The sequence below is a fragment of the Lepidochelys kempii genome, chromosome 6, assembly GCF_965140285.1.
Source record: "Lepidochelys kempii isolate rLepKem1 chromosome 6, rLepKem1.hap1, whole genome shotgun sequence".
NCBI lineage: Eukaryota > Metazoa > Chordata > Testudines > Cheloniidae > Lepidochelys > Lepidochelys kempii.
This window is the reverse complement of record NC_136385.1, coordinates 63648923-63668867: the sequence shown is the minus strand read 5'-3', so window position 1 is coordinate 63668867 and position 19945 is coordinate 63648923. Positions and strand designations below refer to the sequence as shown.

Genomic DNA, 19945 nt, shown 5'->3' with positions numbered 1-19945 from the left:
GTGAGCAACTTTTATTTAAATCCCTTTCAAAAAACAGTGTGGAAAATATGAAAATTAATTTGAAAGTGCACTTATAAACTATTCCCTCACAATTTTCTTTCCAGATGCAGAGCATTTACTGCAGATTTATGCCATTATTTGGTCTAAGTACTGACACTGATCTCTTCTCCCTCAGAAAGTTGCCTCATGCAAAGCATCCATTATTATGGCACTCAACAGCATATATAATTAAGGTGGGGAAACTGGCTGCAGATTTTGCCCATTTAATATCTTTCTTGCCAATGATCAGAGTCATCAGAGGAAATTTAGGGGCATCTGTGGCATCTACAGTACATATCTGGGATCAGACTCTGCCCTACCTACTCACCTAAAATAACTGCCCTTCATATGGTACAGGTCATGATGTGACAGGTAATATGGCATGGAAGAAGAGGGCAACTTTATATTAATCAGTCTCCCAATCTTGAGTTGTCTACTCAATCAATTCTCGAGATAGCTAAGATTACTGCAGATACATATTTTCACTTTGCACTTGTCTTTGTATGACATTTTGTGGGAGGATGTGTAGTCAAGTACAACTTTTGGTAGTATTCTTCATTTTCAATATGCACTTTTTGCTAGCTATATGTTCACCCACTAATACTGTGGACTTGGGGTTGAGAATCCTAAAATAAAATACCCATCCTTTGCCCTTATCAAACCTAAGAAGCTGAATGTTTCACCAAATGGAAAAAAAAAAAAAGGCATGCGCACGATTAGACTGTCTGCTTAGAAATGTATGCCAGTGAAATGACATGAGATCCAAAGTGCTCATCAAACTGATTTTACAGAAAGCTGCTGCCAACCAGCAGCTCAACATCCTTGTATCTCACTTGCAAGAGATTATGAGCTCTGGGATTGGATAATGAGCAGGGATTATCTTTATGTCTGATATTTAGCTGAAAATTGAAATGTTCAGGTACACCAAAAGTAATAGGTAAAATGATCAGTCTAAAGCTCTCCCTTCTCTTTCACAGCACCATATTGGATTTTGCATCAAAATGGTGATAATTGTAAAGCCAGCTGCCTCAGTGTATGGGAGACACAAACCAGGAGAAGGAGCTACATATGATGTTTTGTGAAGAAGACTCATGCAACTGGTCTTTTTGCATAAACAAAGACATAATTTGCTATGCCTATCATGTTCATGTTTTTTCCTTATTTTCATATCATATTGCATGGTGCAATTTGCCCTTCAAATTCTATCATAAAGTCAAGAGGCGGGTCTGCAAAAGTCAAAACGACTTCTCTTTTAGGAATGAGGTACTGTCTGTAATGCTCTACTGGATACTTTGTTGTAGTTTTCTTTGGCTCTATTAGCACCGAACACTCTTATAGAGGTGTCATGAATTATATGCTGGATACTAATCCTTATTTCATATGATTTTTTGCATTCTGAATAAGCATGTTTTAATTAGAACACAAATATGATAAAAATCTCAGAAGGTGCTGAATGTTAATTAAACGGATTCTACTAACTCCAAAGAAGCTGTGAAATTTGATTAGCTGTGCATTCAACATGAAAATTTCTATTTTTTTTCTTTAGATCAAATGAGGGCCCAAAGAATCTCAACAACAGAATTATATCTGAGCCAAGATTGCATCTGGATTACCTTAAACCAGCCCATAGTTTTCAGTTCAACTACAGCTTTTATTAGATATATGGCTGCCCTTCAAACCAGGGATACTTACTGGATTTACCGTATATACTCGTTCATTAGTCCGTTCGTTTATAAGCTGACCCCCCAAGATGGATAGGTAAAATAGTAAAAACTGTATAACCTTTCAGAAGCCGACCCTATGTTTCAGGGGTTGGCAAACTTTGGCTCCCGGCAGGTCAGGGTAAGCTGCTGGCGGGTTGGGACGTTTTGTTTACCTGGAGCGTTCACAGGCACGGAGCCCCTCAGCTCCCAGTGGCTGCGGTTTGCCGGAACAGGGAACCGCGGCCACAGGGAATTGAGGCGCTCCATGCCTGCAGACGCTCCAGGTAAACAAAACGACAATGTATTAGATATTTAATTCAATGATTTCATAGAGTTTAAAATCATCAAATTTTGGTGTAGACCCATTTATAAGCCGATGCTCGCTCTTTGATGTGTCGCTTTTTTACCAAAAATATTTGGCTTATGAACGAGTATATATAGTAATTTAACTGTAATGTTCAGGAATGACCTACAAATACAATTTTGATTTTGGAAAGGGAGTTTTTGTTGTTGTTTAATCATTTGCTGCCATTAAAACCTGCCATAATATGGTCAAAATTAATTAAAAAGGCACTAGGGTTTTCTTTTAAACAAACTCACTAGGTCCGTTAGAATTCTCTCATACATTACAATGAAACCCCAGCTAGAAAAGAAAGAAACAGGTAGGGAGAAAGAGAGAGAAAGGAAAAGATGGAGATGAGAGGACAAAACCAATCAGATTTGGTGTTACCAACCAGCGGAAATTTAAAAATAAATAAATCACCGAGTGAAATCGTACATTTACTCGGAGAGAGCATCCTTTGACATTGCCTTCTAGGTGATCCCTGAGCTCCTCCAGCTTTCGATGGAGCTACATATAAACATCAGAAAATGAATTGAAAAAACAAGCTGTTCTCTTTTCACTTTTTTTCTTTTTTCTTTCTTTCTTTTTATCTTTTTAAAAAAAATAAGATCATAGCATAACACATTTCTCACTGCCTTTGGCAAAACATTTGAAGACGTCAAAGTTCTTTGCACAACAGAAATATACATGCTCAGTAAACTCTGAAGTTGGAAACCAGCTATTTTTCTTGATTAACAATGCTCTTTTTTTAGTATGGGAAAAATAAATACAAGTAAATGGACACATCATTCTAAAGATATTTGCTTTCAGCAACATTGTTTACATGTTTTATTTTTGGCAAGATAGTCTGTCGAAAATTGTCTAATCATAGAAAACTTCTTTGGGGTGAATTTTCAAACTTGGGGATCTCAGGTACAGTGTCCAATTCTATATTTAGATGTTCATATTGGACTCTTGCGCCTAAATTAGCATTTTAAGTGGCTAAGTTCCAATTTGAGCAGTCAGATACAAACTGGAACTCTAAATTAGGTGTTCACATTTGAAAATTGAGCCCCATGTTTTGTTTTTTTTAAACTGACATTTGAGCAACACTCATTAAAATAAAATGGAGTCCCAACCCTAAAAGGCTTTCTTTTACTTAAATGATACATACATACACGTTACACATATGTATATGTATTAAGCATATACAGTTATAATGCAGGGTTCCACTCAAAAGCAGAAATCAGAGGTAGTTATATACATATGCAATACCCACAACACAGTAGAAACTGTGTTGCTATCATTTTTTCCCTTCTGTGAATTCATATTGTGTTGCATTGTCTACAACTGAAACAACAGCGCATCATTAATGTAGTGTTTCCCTCATTTGCACTGTAACTGTAACCTCCTCCCAAAACTAAAGAAGAAACACTAAAACCTCACAGAGATTGACAATGAGGAATGCTACAGATGCCTCTAGGTAACACTGGTGTTAACAAACAGAAACTGGTTTCTTTTTCTACACTGAAATAAATTTAAATGGTGTCGTTACCGGAAATAGTTGCATAATTAAACCTTCCCTTCCCCCTCTTTATGCTCAGTGAAATAACATTTTCACAATGAGCAGCTGTATAGCAGTGTTAGAGAACAGAGAGGATGGCTTGTCCTGGAACAAAGGCAACACACAGACATATAAAAATAAAATAAAAACCAAAAACCAAAAAGGCCAGAGAGGCGAGGAGAGTGCAGAAGGAAAAAAAAAGCGTGCTTCATAAAGTGCTGAAAAGGAAATAAAGTGGAAAAAAGTGAAATATTAAAATGATTTTAAAAAAGCTATTGTTGGATCTGAATCTTAACAGGGTAGCCTATAGTATGTGCCTTCAGCATTTTGGTAAATTTGGATTATTTAGATATGTCTTTTAAATACAAGAGCATTAGCAAGAATGTACAATTAAAGAAAGTTTAATGTGACACACTGTACAAGAGCGGGCACTGATTTAGATGCTCTTTATATTTACAAAGGTAGAGAAATGGCCTAATACTATTAGCTAAATGGTGGCTCCATTCGTATTCGGAACAGATGGATGGATCTCTCTCTCTCTCGCACACCTTTCTGATTTTCAAGCATATAAATACTAAATAAATTAATCAATTCTCATAACAATGAGCTTTTCTGGAATTAATTTCAAACAGTGAGAGCACTAAAACAACAATTTAATTACTCTTTAAAGGGGGAAACTGTATTCTGAAAATGAGTAAGTCTTTTTTATACATAACAGGCACTTTATACTCACTGAATGACACCAATCAGAGAAGCCGTGTAATAATGACCCCAAATTATAGGCACCTTAAGGAGGCTGTTGTTATCTCCTAGTTGGGGTGACATTCAAAGCTAACTACCTGGCAGCTTGCTTTCAGATGGTTCTTCTATGTGTAGCACAGAAACAAACAAAATGTGACCCACAGTGATAAAAATACTGAAATAAAAACAATGGGATGGTGAGAAATGGGAAAGCCCCCTCACTCCCTCCCCTCCCCTCCAAAAGGAAAAGTGAAGGCTATAGAAGGAAACTTGCAAAATAAATGTTAGAAACATATTTACTTTGAGGGATCCAACTCTACTAGCAACTCCTTTGCTTTCATCCGGCCGTCTAATTTGCTACAATGGGGGAAAATGGGTAAAAAGACAGAAGAATAAAGAAAAAGTGAACTTAAAAAAATTTCCACACAATCAATTAGCAGTACATGCAAGACATTAATTTGACTCTCTGAGACATCTCTAGAGGACAAGGACACAGACTCCAGTTTCTGGAATAAGTGATGCTTTATCAAGTCATCGTAAACTTGTTTTTGTTGAGATTTTTTTTTTATATTACCAATTTTGCACCAAAACTTTGCATGCTGAAATCACTATCTTCTTCTTCTTCTCCGAGGATAAATATTACTTAGTATTTTGTGATTGTCTGGATTTGGTTCATAGAGAAAGTAAGGTCCTTACACACTGATAGAAAAAAATCCTGTATTTTTCACTCCAGTTAATGTTTTAACTTTGTGGTATAAACTGAAGTTAGAAGGTGTCAACCATATGATTAGAAACACAGATGTACTGTAAATGGAACTATCAATCCTGACAAGTATCATTGCTGATACCTGACAGAATAAAATACAAGCTGCCCATGACTCAGGCATAGAAGTTTTAGCCACTGCCATTAAGATTCCCAATTAAACAATTGTGCTGCCCAACCAGAAAATTTTAATGCCAGACCAACATTAGATTTACTGTAGTACATATATTTTAACTCCATTCCCAACACCTCCTTCTGCCTTGATCTTTTTCCTTAATTATAGCAATCCTTTTCTAGATTATGTAGAGGATGGAAGAAACAAATGAAGTTGCTGCTCCAACCTTTCACATTGCTATTAACATGTAAACACAATTTTCAAATACCAGATGAACTATGTCCTGAAAAAATCCATTTACAGTAAAAGTTTCATCCAGAACTGTTGAATCAACTAAAGAACTCTTTCTTTCTGAACTGAAATTAAAACTAAGCTAAATCATTTGAGGAGAGGCGAGAGGGAAGAGGAGAGAGAGTTGGATAGCACAGGGGATACAGAGTTTTTCACCTCTTAGTGGCTGATCTGAATCTAGCCTGGGTTGGCAGTTGTTGCCACTTGATGGCTGTTCCATGTAAAATAAATTGTATCTACTACAAACTGGACTGAGACACACCACAAATGGCATTAACTGGCATCCCTTTTAGTAATCTCAGAAGAGAAGCCAAAAACTGAATACACCATGGAAACTCAATTTCCTGCTCTGTGTTTGAGGTGATATTTCCAGGTCAGGGCTAAGGCACAATGGCAGGAATGCTGATGATGTGTGAACATGGGGGCTGGTCTACATGGAAAAGTTACACTGGCATAGCTACATCTCTCAGAGGTGTGAAGAATCCAAACCCGAGGGACATAGGGCATGGCTACACTTGCAGATGTAGAGCGCAGTAGGGAAAGTGCTGCAATCTGTCCACACTCACAGCTACAAGTACACTGGCGTGGCCACATTAGCAGCTCTTGCAATGGCCACAGAAAACAGTGCATTGTGGTAGCTATCCCAGCATGCAAGTGGCTGCAATGTGCTTTTCAAATGGAGGTGGGGTGGAGTGTGACAGGGAGTGCGTTGTGTGTATGTGGGGGGAGAGAGAGTGGGTTTTGGGGGTGGGTGGGCTGAGAGCACATCAGCATGCTGTCTTGTAAGTTCAGACAGCAGCAGACCCCCCCACCCCTCCGCCTCTCTCTCTCTCTCTCTCTCTCACACACAGCATTCCACTGTAAAGGTTGCTTTGTCTCGGAGCAGATAAGCCTGCCGGCTGCCAGAAACGGAGCTTTCAAAGGGCATATCAGCATTCCTACAGCGAATTCAAAACAATGAGAAGAGTGGCCACTTGACTGAAGGGGATTATGGGACATTTCCAGAGGTTGATCAGAGTGCAGTAATGCGACACCTCGTTCACACTGACACCCAGGCATTTCAGCCAAGGTGCAACAAGCGTTAATCTTCTTGCCGAGGTGCAGTATTAGGAGCGCTCTAGCCATGGAGTCAGAGCGCTCTACATGCCTTGCCAGTGTGGATGGGTAGTGAGCTAGGGCGCCCGGGGCTGCTTTAATGCGCTCTAACTCGCAAGTGTAGCCAAGCGCAGATTTAACCTGACCTAACTTCGGTTTAGATAACACGAGGATGATGGAAGAATTCTTCTATTGACCTAGCTACTGCCCCTCAGGGAGGTGGATTACCTACAGCGATGGCAGAACCCTTCCTGTTGCTATAGTAAGTGTCTACTCAGTGATACTCAATTAGATCTACCTGCAGGCTGATTTGAGAATTTTAACAAGAGGCGGGCCATTTGCACAGAAGGCTGACAAAAAACAAACAAACACCTCATCTGCCAGTAAACAAAGACCTTGACTGCAACATAAATATTAGTGTTTCTATCTTTTAACAAAGATTATAAATCAAAATTGTTACCCGTATTTGTGGCAATCTCTAATGGGAGAGGTGACAGCAATGATCTCTGGCAAGGTTTGTGAAGAATGGTTTGTAGGAGGTCAGGGCAGGGTGCATGCCCTGGTGAAGATGCTCATTTGTCAGGTGATTGCGGTGCTGGTTTTTTATAATGTTCATGGTGGAAAACCTAGATTTGCAGAGGTACGTTGATCCAAACACTTTTAAAAGATAGATGGTTAGATTCTGGTTATTCTGAAACTGGTCAGCATTTTGAGTCCAGGAACCACAAAGTCCCATTTCTCTGAATTTTGCCTTCAAGACATCTGAGCTCTGGAGCCTTACAATTTCTAATTGAAACACACCTTCATAAATTGAATCAAGAATGTTCTTTGCTTCAGAAGGGCAAGGTCTATCAGCATAGACAACAAACAGATTACAAATAAATAAAAGCAAATCCTTTGGAATTTTAATATTCTTAAATTGCATTTTAAAATTTTCTATCAGATTGTTTAGGAATTCTTGCATCATTGTCAACAAGGTTTCCTCTGTAGCAACAACACATAATGTGGAAAGTGCAACACTTTTCCTGTTAAGTCTGTCTGAAAGATTTCAAGATTCTTCTGAAAGGCACACATTTTTTCAAACAGATTCCCTACACTCCTTGCACTGCCTTGGAGCTGCATGTTGAGGGGATTCAAGTGACCAGTAATATCGCACAGAAAAGCTACCTGTGACAAAAGGGGACATCATTAATATTGTTGGTATTGTGGTTTGAAATAAATTATATTATTTCTCTTTGAAGCGCACAAAACCTTTCTAACACACACACCCTAATTAACCAGTGAACATCATTATGCTGCAACATGTCACTGCATTTGGCTGAAACGTCTTGAAAGAAAGCTTTAAAAAGACAACGTTGCAAGCTAGAAGTTGAGCGTATGTAGTTCACTAATTTCATCACAATATCCATTATTTTTTCCAGGTCCCCAGACAACTTACCACACAGTGTCCTAGTGAATGATCCGGTGAAGTGTATTTAATGAAAGGTGTATCACTGCCAAACACAAAGCGATGCCCTTCTCTTTCCCTGTCATGGAGGGACTTCTGTCTGTAACAAGCAAGTTTACTTTCTGCAGATCTAAACCCTTTTTTTCAAAAAAACCTTTTGCCTTTGCAAAAATGATCACTCCTGTGGTGTAGGTTTCTAATGGTATTAAGCACAAAAATTCTTCCTTGAAAATTTCACCATTATAAAATCTAACGAACAGTGATATCTGGGCAATGTCACTTAAATCACTTCATTTGTCCACTGCAAGAGACATTTGGCATTTTTAAATTGGAAAGCAGTGCTGACAGACAATCCTTGTAAATTACCTCCAATTTTCACACTGCCATGGAATCAGACAGGGGAATTGGCTTTACACGGTTTACAATGTCATGTTCGTTTTTATTTCCAGAAAAAAGCTCCTCCAGCATGTCCAATGTGCACTTCTTCAGAAGCTTAGCATCCAGGAAAGGTTTTTTCTTTTTAGCTAGTACCCATATTATTCGAAGAGAAGCAGCTGTTGCTTTTTCCTGTATAGCTGCTGATGTTGTGAGAATGACACTTGAAGTGTGATACGAAGACTTCAGATTTTCAATTTTGTCACATCTTGCAACACTGCCAGGAGGATAGGCGGCGTTGAAGTTACTGTGATTTGATTCAAAGTGACGCCTCATGTTGATGACCTCACAGAAGATACAGTGGTTTGGCATATTAAACACAAAGATTTTGCATTTAAACGAGGTGGCATATTAAAAATAAAATCCTCTGTCCAGCTTGGGTTAAAAGTTCAGTTTTTGCTGTTGACTTTGTGATATTTACTCCCACTCATATTCATTTTTTGCTCCATTTCCATCACTAATGAAAAAATGGGTGCTGTCCTAGCTCAATCAGAGATGATGCTATCACGAGAACTTAGATCCAGTAAGTTACTTACTAAGGAAGTAAAAAGAACAGGAGGACTTGTGGCACCTTAGAGACTAACAAATTTATTAGAGCATAAGCTTTCGTAGGCTACAGCCCACTTCATTGGATGCTCTAATAAATTTGTTAGTCTCTAAGGTGCCACATGAACTCCTGTTCTTTTTGCGGATACAGACTAACACGGCTGCTACTCTGAAACCAAAGGAAGTAAAGTGACTGAAGAAAAAACTGCAAAGCCCTTTAAAATGAAAGGGGTTTGAAGTGAAATCCATCCAGAAACTGAGGCCAGCCTGTAGGTGGGAGGCTGTCTGTGAAATGCTGGATCCGCCCTATAAGGGTACACTGAGAAACTGTAATAAGGCAATAGATAGCTTGGTTAAAAAAGATATTTTATCCAATATAGAAGTGTAAAGCCTGAGGTTGCCGCTATATGTTTATATGTTTATTTTCTATGTAACTTGTATATGTTTGCTCTCCCTTACTATTTAATCTTTGAATCTGTGTTTTTTCTATTTGTAGCTGGGTGGTCACCTGCTCTTGCCCTGAAGGGCTTAAAACAGCCCAGGGGAAGGCTGTGGCTCACGCAAGCAGCCCAGGCTGATTGGGAAAAAAGGCCCAGCTGGGGCCAAGCCCCAATCAGGGCCCAGCTGGCCCTTATAAGCAGGCAGTGGGCCAGGAGCATAGAGACACTCTCTCTAGCCTTTTGAGAGGAAGGGACCTGGCTGCTGCGAGCTGAGTAGGGTACATAGACTGGAGCAGGGCTTGGGGAAGGCCAGAGGAGCTGGGGAGCTCCGGCCTGGAAACCCCCCCAGGCTGCAGGCCTAGTCAAATAGGTACAAGGGTAGGCGAAATAGGTACAAGGGTAGGCGGAGGCAGCAGGTCCAAACCCCCTTGCCTGTGATGAGTGGCTTGTACACTGCAGTCAGCCCCAGTGAACGGGGGCTAGGTGGTGACTGACAGTAGCCATATACTGAGGTGGGGATAGGGGGTTGGGGGATTCCTTGAGGAGGGGAGACCCAGAGACTGTGGGGATACTGCCAGGGGGCAAGACCCAAGGGAAAGGGGTTCAAGAGGGACACGAGGGGCCAGCGACAGGCGAGACACCGGCCGACAGAGGGTGCGCCAGAGGCTGGCGAGCTAATTCCCTGGACGACCAGCAGGAGGCGCTGCCGGGTGAGTCTCGTGTCGATACACTATTAAATAAACCTTTTGTTTATTTTTACTCCAAGCAGGTCTCTGCAGTGCTACTATATGGAGAGTGGGCGCCAAATGCAGCTGATAAGTAGTGGGGCGGTTTCACGCTGTCAGGGGCAATGAACCAAAGGGGAAAAGTCCAAGTGTCTGGTAGTTAAGATCTCAGGAAGTAGATTTAGGGAAACTTGGATCTGGAAGGACTGTTGGAATTACTCTGCAAGGAATGGGCTGGTGAAAGCTAGAATGAGACCTTCTGATTGTGGGCAGGCTATTGATATCAGGGATTTGAACCAAAGATGTACAGCATTAAGTCACCACAAGGTTACATGCAGGCAGTGACAGAATCCAGTGGATGAGCTCCATAATGTCACAGTAAGTTGATTTAGGTTGACTTAACATAGACCAGTCCTGGTTTACTGTATGTCATAAACTTGCTTCTAATCATATGCCTGTGACTACAGCTCTTAGTTTTAAGGGGCCCAGACCCTAACATGTGCACTGGGATATGCACAGGCATCCCCAAACTAGTGCCCTGTTCCAAGGCCTCTTACAAAATACCGGCTAATTCACAAACAGTTCATCCACCCAAAGAAAGCTCTTTGCAATAGTGAATGCATAAAGATTTTAGCCATTTTTCATGGCTAGCGCAGGCAGTCTTAGAGAATAAGAGCATGGCAATCAAGAAGCAAGTGTATACTGCACATCAACTGAGCTGTTTTTAGGGCACATGAGAGAAAGGTGATCCTGTAATACTTGACTTCCATAGGCTTTGGATGAGCTGCTCAGAAAGTATTTGTCAAAGTTCCACTGTATAGGACAAACTGAAACTGGACTAAGGACTGAGCACTAAAAATGGGTCAGAAACAGTCAGGCTTTTGAAGCTGGCAAGAAGTTGTTTTAGTTAGCGGAGTAATTGCATAATGCCTGTTAATACATTCATCTTGGGGGATTCTGACTGCCAACATCTAGACAAAATAAGGAAAATTATTCAAGTAAGCTCTCATCTCCTGCATCCTTGCTTGACTGAGAAACAACAGCAAATACTTGTAGAGGAGATGAAATGCACAGACACTGAGAATATAGTTTGTACTCACAATTCTCTTTGAAAAATGCCTCATACCAATAAATACTTCTTTAGTATATTTAGTGATTAGTATATTATGGCAAATCCATTCCTTTTTTAATTAAAAGCTAAAAATATTACATTAATTGTTATAACTTTTCCATTGACCTATAATAAAAGCAAACTTGTTCCTGAAAAAGCTTTTTATTTATACAAGATATAGACCACATAAACACCAATTAGGTGGTGTTTCCTAAATAAACTGTAAGGGTTTTCAAGTAAAAGGGGTTGAAAATTCCCGTAACAAACGTATACACACATACCCATGATGGTGTGGCATAGCATAAAGGTTTTATTGTCATGAGTTTGGAATTGCTGTATTACAAGTGGCTTACAATTTACAAGTTTTGTAAATTAACCCAACTAAGTGCCAATAAACCACTATCACATCATCATATATTTTCTTCTTTATGCCATCTATGTTTTTAAACTGTTTTAGAGCTGTTTTATTTTAAAAGTTGGTAATATTTTTCTTATCACTTTGCCTGTGGCCTCAGGCTTTACTAGTAACATGAGTCCAACACTATAATAGGTCTTCTTGGGGGAAAAAAGGAATAACTAATTTTTTTTTTCCACTGAATGCATCTGATGAAGTGAGCTGTAGCTCACAAAAGCTTATGTTCAAATAAATTTGTTAGTCTCTAAGGTGCCACAAGTACTCCTTTTCTTTTTGCGAATACAGATTAACATGGCTGCTACTCTGAAACCTAATATATCTTAGTAACTTCTAAAAACTTACCTATAACAGACTCTTTAAAAATAATCAGTATTGTAATTTTAAGGTGTGCTATTTTACAACCTACCAGGACTAGAAACAAGTGCTGTATATTTCATAGGAAAGGGGGAGGCGTGTAACAATAAAAATCAAACATTTCTTCGTTTCATGATAGTCCATGAAATATGGGGTCTTAAACTTTTCATTAGTCCATACCTGAATATTTTTCATCATATACTCAAACCACTGTAAAGTTTAGGGAAATGGAGTTTGAAAGACTAATTTTTGTAGTAAAATTTTAAGTTTTTTTTTAAAAGGTGCCTATGTGAAGAAGTTTGGAAAAAAAAGTTATTGTGGAGGCAGAGTAGTATGCAGACTGCAGGTGAGGCAATTAAAGGTACAAGATAATGTAATTGATCACACAGCTCAGCAATTTATCATGTGAATATTACCACCAGATATATCCCCTGTTAATATGTAAAACAGAAAACAAAATATAAATATGTCCCTATAAATCAGATTATGTAAACGCACTGGTAGTTTACACCTGTTGTGCAGTAAACTGTTTTCTTACATCTATCTATTGACTTCCATAGATCAATCAAGCTTAACTGTCACTCAAGTTCATTAAAGTGCAAAGCGCTAATTAGACCAGGGAAAAGTTAACTCACATGGCTGACAGCTTTCTATACTAATCCTTCATTTACATTTTCAAAGCCTGTTCCTCTGCTGCTGTTAGTAATATTTAGTTTGCTCATTTTAAAAAAATATTGTTTTCACCTTTTAATAACTTTTGCAGGTGCTTTCTGAAAGTTTTGTTAATTCAAAACTGTTTTTCATTTTAGAAGTTCAAAATTGGCAGTTACAGTATGTAGTCAAAAAGGTTAAGAAATAAATGAGTTATAAAAATAAAAAAAGTCACACACTATGTCACTGTTGCTAACAATTTAAGGGCCTAATTTTTGTTTGCACCAGGCCTTAGTGGAAATGAAAATCAGGCCCTCATTGTACACAGTGTAGTAAATCGGACCTATTTGTTTTATGCAGATATCTGAAGAAGATATAAACAATAAGTAGCAGAACTAGAGGAGTATTTTTGAAAACATGACATGAAACCTGATCAGGTCTACTGAAATGAAATGAAGCAGTCTCATTGACTTCAAGGAATATTGGAGTTGGCCCAAACTTTACTGTCGAACAGGAAGATACTGTACAATTCGAGCAGTTTTATGGCATAGTCCCATCTTGTGGACACTGCATGTATGCAGCAGGAAGAGCAGAAGGAGGATAAAACAGGTTAGAGACACATGGACAATTTACAGGTCAAGATTTTCAAATATGCCTAGAGTATTTGGATATCTACTTACCATTATAATTAAGTCTGCAAGTTTGTCACGGAGGTCATGGAAGTCACGGATTCCGTGACTTTTTGGGATCTCCATGACTTCTATAGTGGCTGGTGTGGCTGGTTGAGGGGCTGCCTGAGTAGCTCAGGCAGACCCCGGGCTAGCCGCACCAGCTGTTGCTGGGGCAATCTCAGGCCAACACGCCATCCTCCACCACCAGCAGCAGGAATTTGGGTGTGGGAGAGCGCTCAGGGCTAGGGGTTGGGATGCGGGAGGGAGTGAGGGCTCTGGGCAGCGCTTACTTTAGGGGACTCCCTGGAAGCAGCAACATTCCTAGGCAGAGGTGCAGCCAGGCACTGTCTCCGCCTGCAGACACCGTCCCCACAGTTCCCATTGGCTACGGTTCCTGGCCAATGGGAACTGAGGAGCCGGTGCTTGGAGTGGAGGCAGCGTTTAGAGCTGTCTGGCTGCCCCTCTGCTTAGAAGCTGAGGGAGGGAGATGTTGCTGCTTCCGGGGAGGCATGGAGCCAGGTAGGGAGCTTGCCAGCCCCACCAACCACCCCCCAGCACCAGCACCAGTCCTGAGCTACATGCCGCCACTACTGCCTGCCTGCCCCCCTCCCCCCCACTCCAGCACCTGCAGTGCCCCCGGCTGCTCCCCCGAGCACCTGTGGCATCCCTGCCCCTCCCCGCCTCAAGATTTAGTCAGGGGTACATTATACAGGTCATAGGCTGTGAATTTTTGTTTACTGCCCGTGACCTATCCATGACTTTTACTAAAAATACCAAGATTAAAATATAGTCTTAATTATAATTAAAAGGAATTGAGCATCCAAATCCCTTAAGTAGCTCTGAAAATCTGAGTTTAGAGATTGAGTGAGAGACTGAATTTGGTTTCATCCATTATGCTGTTGATAGTAATAGTTAAATTAACATATTATACTGAAACCTCAGATCCCTGCTTCTTTGAAAATACAATTTGGTAATGAGACAGTAGTTTGGTGAGGATATTTGAGAAAGCTGGAAAGCCATAATATACCATTACTAGAGTCCTTCAACTTGAATGCAACCAATCTGTATGCAGTATATAAGATGCAGATAGTCTCATCAAAGGAGTCCATCAGTGGACTACATGAAGCAGATGATGAACTGAAACGAACAACATTTGTGTAATGCATGGTACTCCCTACCATTTTACTCCATCTATAAATATAATACCTGAATGGTGGAAATTCAAACTGAGTATACAAATGGCTAATGAATCCATTGACTTATATGTAAATACATTAAGGGAATTAGCTAAGTCTTGTGATTTTGGATAACTGAATCAGACATGATTTGAGATCAACTTGTGGAGAACCAAGCTCACTAAACAATGCATGACAGAATTTTGTAAACAGAATGGTTTAACTCTCAAAAGAGCAGTTACAATGACATGATTGTATTAGTTAGCATGGGCGGATCTAGATTTATTTCCATTGTGCGTGCAGAAATGAGCATTTACACAGTTGTCTCACCTACAACTAACAGTCATTTCAATCAAAAAGATGATGTTTTAGCATAAGAACAAAATAAGAATTCTACCACTGCACATGACAATAGTACCTTTTATCACAAACAAAATGTAATGAAAAATCTCAGACATAATTAAGGAAAGTTTTTCCCACAGTGAGTTAGGTCTAAATGAAAGAGGAAGCTATAAAGTGAAAAGGGAAAAAAATAGAAAAAGTATAAGAAAATACAGAAGGAATATAAATTTAAAAAACCCAACCCAACATTGTTGTCTTGACAGCCACTAATGACTTGGACATTAAAAAAAACAAGGAACTTACACCTTTGATTCTCCCCATCCTTAAAGATTTCTTGTTTCTTAATGTTTAAAAATTGTGACACATTACTATTTATAATATATATTGCAATAGCACCTGGGAGCGTCCATTAGGGACCGAAGCCCCATTGTGGCAGGCATTGTATGCATAGCAAAAAGAAAATCCATGCACCAAAGAGTTTAAAATCTCAAAAATCATCTATTCCTGCTGCTGTTCTTAAATACCCATTTCCTACATGAGTTTGCTAAGTAGAAATAAAAGGAGAAAAAATAACTATTCATTTATCTGTTCTGCAAAGTTAATTCCTGTACCCACATGAGCTTAATGTATTGCCATTCAAAATTCAGGTTTTGATATTTTTTATAAAATTTTTGGCTAAAGATGTCAAAAAATTGTGAAAAACAAAAAAAATTGAAATACACAAGTTTTTCACAAAAATGTCATTAAAAAAGGCTATTAACCTAGAAAAAATGAGCTGGGTTCAGATCTTGAGCCTTCCTTCTGGGAAACTCAGTTGCCCTTTATTAGGAAAGAAAGGGTTCTAAATTTGGGTCTCCTGGGTGGCACAATTTTTAATAGACTGAGAACTGTTAGTGTCACAATTAGTGCCTGAAATAGAGAAATTCTTGTCATAGAATATTGTAATCGGATCAGAAACAGATAAATAAGCCTTTATTTTTTCTTCCAGACAGACTGACTTGTGTACTGCTGAAGTGCACCATATTGAGTAAACGTGATTTCATCTTATTCAAACCAGGGGTTTCAGGAACAACTAATCTGAGGGGATAATCTTCATTTTTGACGTTTAAAAATTAAATAAATATAAATTACATACATTTGGTTTAATACCACCTCACCCCAAACAACCAACACTATAACAAAGTTAACTTCAGACAGTTAAGAGCACATTTTCAAGGTGTATACAAGGTGATTTAGCCATCTCATTTACATTAACATTAATGTAATATGCTAAATACATAATCATGCCCATATTTACCCTGTGGTACCTGTGAATGAGATAATGTCCTCATCGCTGTACATTTTTGGAATTACATCCATATTAATACATGGCTGACATAACAGCATCAGAGTTATCTCATGGTTCATTTGGTTTCGGTCAAGTTTGAAGGAACAAAATGTCGGTGAACTCAAATAGCTATTTTCTTAGAAAATGTCTTCTAGGATCAGTCATATAAAGCTGGTTAGACTGACAGCTGGTGTTCAGAACAGGTCAATTCTCTGTAGCTCTAGCACAGGAGTAGGTAACCTATGGCATGTGTACCAAAGGCAGTACATGAGCTGATTTTCAGTGGCACTTCCACTGCCTGCGTCCTGGCCACCGGTCCTGGGGGCTCTGCTGCTAGCCTGGGGTACCGGCTGCTGGCCCCCTGCCAGCTGGGGTTCCATCTGCCAGTCCCACTCAGCCTGCTGCCAGGTCCCGGCCACCGGTCCTGGGGGCTCCATTGCTGGCCTGAGGTACTGGCCACCAGCCCGTCGGGGTTCCGTCTGCCAGCCCCGGCCACCTGTCTGGGGGACTCTGCTGCAGGCCTGGGGTCCCAGCCACCCTCCCAGGGCTCTGCAGCTGCCCCCTGCTGAGGCCCACTGGGGCAGTGAGGGGTGCAGACAGGGGCAAGAAGGGGCAAAGCTCAGAACCCCCACATTAAAAATTGTTCCAGCGCCACTGTACTGGGATTTTTAAGTCCTGATTTGCTGCTTACATCACTATCACGCCACATGGAACAGCACACTGCTTTTGACTTTGAGATTAGAATGTACATGCAAGAACTGGAATCAGAATTTTCTGACAGATTTCAAGCGATTTGGCACAATGCTTTCTTTTCTAATTAAACCTGAAAAGTTCAATGAAAGCAACTTGGATTTCAGTGGATGGGTGGTGAAGATTTCAAAATGCAGCTCATTCAGTTAAAAAGCTCAGAATTGTGGGCATCAAAGTTTGGAGATCTGCGGAGTGCACTTGAGAGAGAGGTCATGGAGATTATTCTGACCTGCTGGACATCCCTGCCAGTGAAATTTAACTGTTTGAAGAAAACTGCATTTGCAATGCTTTCAGCATTTGGATCCACATATCTGTGTGAACAGGTATTTTCACACATGAAATCTGTCCTCTGTCCCTCTCGGAGTCGGTTAACAACTGATCACTCAGAAGCCTGCATGCAGCTTGAAGTATCCAAATACGTGCCAGACATTGGAAAACTCAGTAAGGAAAAGCAAGGGCAAGGATCACACTAAACAGACAAGATCTGCATTTTAATTTAATTGAAGCTTCTTAAACATTTTAAAAACCTTATTTACTTTACATACAACAACAGTTTAGTTATATATTACAGACTTATAGAAAGAGACCCTCTAAAAACGTTAAAATGTATTACTGGCACGCGAAACCTTAAATTAGAGTGAATAAATGAAGACTCGGCACACCACTTCTGAAAGGTTGCCGACCCCTGCTCTATCTAGCACATAACTACAGTGGGGACCTAGTATGGGAGCAGTCTTTAACAGAAAGTGGCAACTCTAAATAAGAATGTCTTTAGATGCAGTCATATCACTTCACACAGATAATGTCAAACAGTCATTGCTTGCCTGCAATACAAAGAGTTGGAGAAATGTTACGCACGTGTTAAGTGAATGAAAAAGTGGTCGGTTTTTGTCACTGAAGTGGGGAAAAACCAGAGGGGGACTAGAAGAGTGGGAAAATTTCTATGTAGGAGCTATATTAAATTGAGTGGAGAACTTTATTTAGAAATCAAACGGTCATTGATAAGTAAGGCAGACTAGAGAACCTTAAACTGTTATGATTCCAGACAACCTAGTAGCCCTTTCCATTACCTTAGTTTTCTGCTTTGCCAGTTAATGAAAGACAGTGCTTACTGTTCATTATGATTTAATAATACAAGTGAGTTCTGGTATGTCATGGACTACAATAGTGTCTCTCAACCTTTTTCGGGTGAATGTACCAGTTTACCAGATTAGGTATTAGTCTTTATCAGTGTCCCTGGTTCCCAATTACCCAGAGTAGCCAAAACCTCCATGGTCGGTGTGTGGAGTGCACACAGCTGACAAAAGGACTGCAGTGAGGAATCATGGCTGAGTATGTAAGATCATTGTTAAGGTGATGAGGGGATTCTAGGTATCAGGCATGAAAACCTAAAGTGTAACGGGAATCACTTCCTAAAACATATATGCACAGACCCATAAAAATAGCAGTATGAAAGACGTTACATTGTAGTTTAAATCATCCCTATTCTGGACATTGCTGCTATTTCACAGAATTTTTGTTTGTTTGTTTCCCTTCCCCAATGCTGTCACTTATTATATTTGGCATAATTACAAGATACTGTGGAAGGACGAGACTTCAGATTACTAGCATTTCCTGAGGATATCATAGGCTTCTGGTTAATGCTAGCTGGCACAAAGTAGTATATAAGTTGAAAGCCAAAAAAGACCCTTTATGTATTGCTTACTAAAAAGGATAATTCACATTTAAGTAAATAATGCACTCAAGACAGTTTCTGCCTTTTTTTAAATTAAAAACTGTTACAATTACAAATAATTTTGGCTCCGCATGTCTTGTCAGTAAAGCTATTTTTACAAATGGAATTTGATATGTAGAAAATCAGATTTCATATTGGCAATGAGGTTTTTCAAAACACAAACTATGTTTGTTTGTATGGTGAGCTTGAAGTTCTGAGTATTCAGTGACATACTTCAGGAAGGATAGACGTTAGCTTGCAGTAGGAAGGAAGTGGGGAACAGAGAAAATTGCATCCTTTTATTGTATCTCAGCACAGAGAAACCACACCAGAGGAATAAATGAACCAGTACAGATACAGCAGAACACTTGTTCTCCTCCCTTCTTCCAAACAAAAACTAATGGATAGAAATTTGATAGCAGAATGTAATTTCTCTTATAGCAAAAGAGAGAACATTCAGTGACTTTGTAAATTCCTTCTCAAAACCTGTCAAGGAAGGAGGAGAATGGTATCTCTCAAGATAAATCCTGAAAGCACTGGAAATATTTGGGTGATGCAGTCTGTCTTCTTTAGATGGGCAAAAAGATGTTATGGCTATGCCCCGGTTTAGATGAATCATGGAGTTGACCTTTAGCAGAAAAGTATGGTATGATTCTGGGCCCTAACTTACTGAAGTGGAGAGAGTTCTCAAGCTTGTCTGAGCTACAAAGAACACAACTTTGATAGAAAGGAGTCATACTTCCTAGAAAGGAGTCAGAATTGATTTGAATGATAGTCTGTGAGGGTACTAGGTTGAAGTCTCCAAGTGTTCCATTTTCTGTTATCAGGTGTCTCAGTTGCTCAATGACCATGAAGAAGCTAGAGCTGTCTAGATGTACACTGGGAGGTAGAGGGTTTATATAAAAACTCTGAATTCTGCAACTGCCACTGTTTAAACATTCCAACAAATTATTCTCATAAGCAGGCATTTCCAGGTTCAGCCTTTCTTTTAGTTAGTTCAGGATAGCCAGTATGACTACCATGGATTTGGTTGTTTCTGATGTCACACCAGACCTGAGAATGTTTTCTATATTTTCATATACATATTAAAGTAGACCAATTTTTTCATTACAAAAGGGTAGATTTCACCTTGTCTGAGAAGTACTTTTAATAGGCATGCCACAAGATTGAAGTAAGAATGCCTCTTACACCCTATCAATGGTTAACCTG

At 39.6% G+C, this 19945-nt stretch overlaps 1 protein-coding gene across 21 annotated transcripts in view; it reads right to left on the bottom strand.

Annotated features, from left to right (window-relative positions):
* The window catches only part of GPHN (gephyrin), a 590148-nt gene that overhangs the window by 146541 nt on the left and 423662 nt on the right, over positions 1 to 19945 (bottom strand). For 16 of the 21 annotated variants that reach the window (XM_073348373.2, XM_073348352.2, XM_073348355.2 and 13 more), the window contains one exon: positions 4670 to 4726. The exons of the other annotated variants lie outside the window; for them this stretch is intronic. In XM_073348373.2, the coding sequence (XP_073204474.1) occupies positions 4670 to 4726 (57 nt within the window). The remainder of the gene's footprint in view (positions 1 to 4669; positions 4727 to 19945) is intronic. 21 annotated transcript variants of the gene reach the window in all.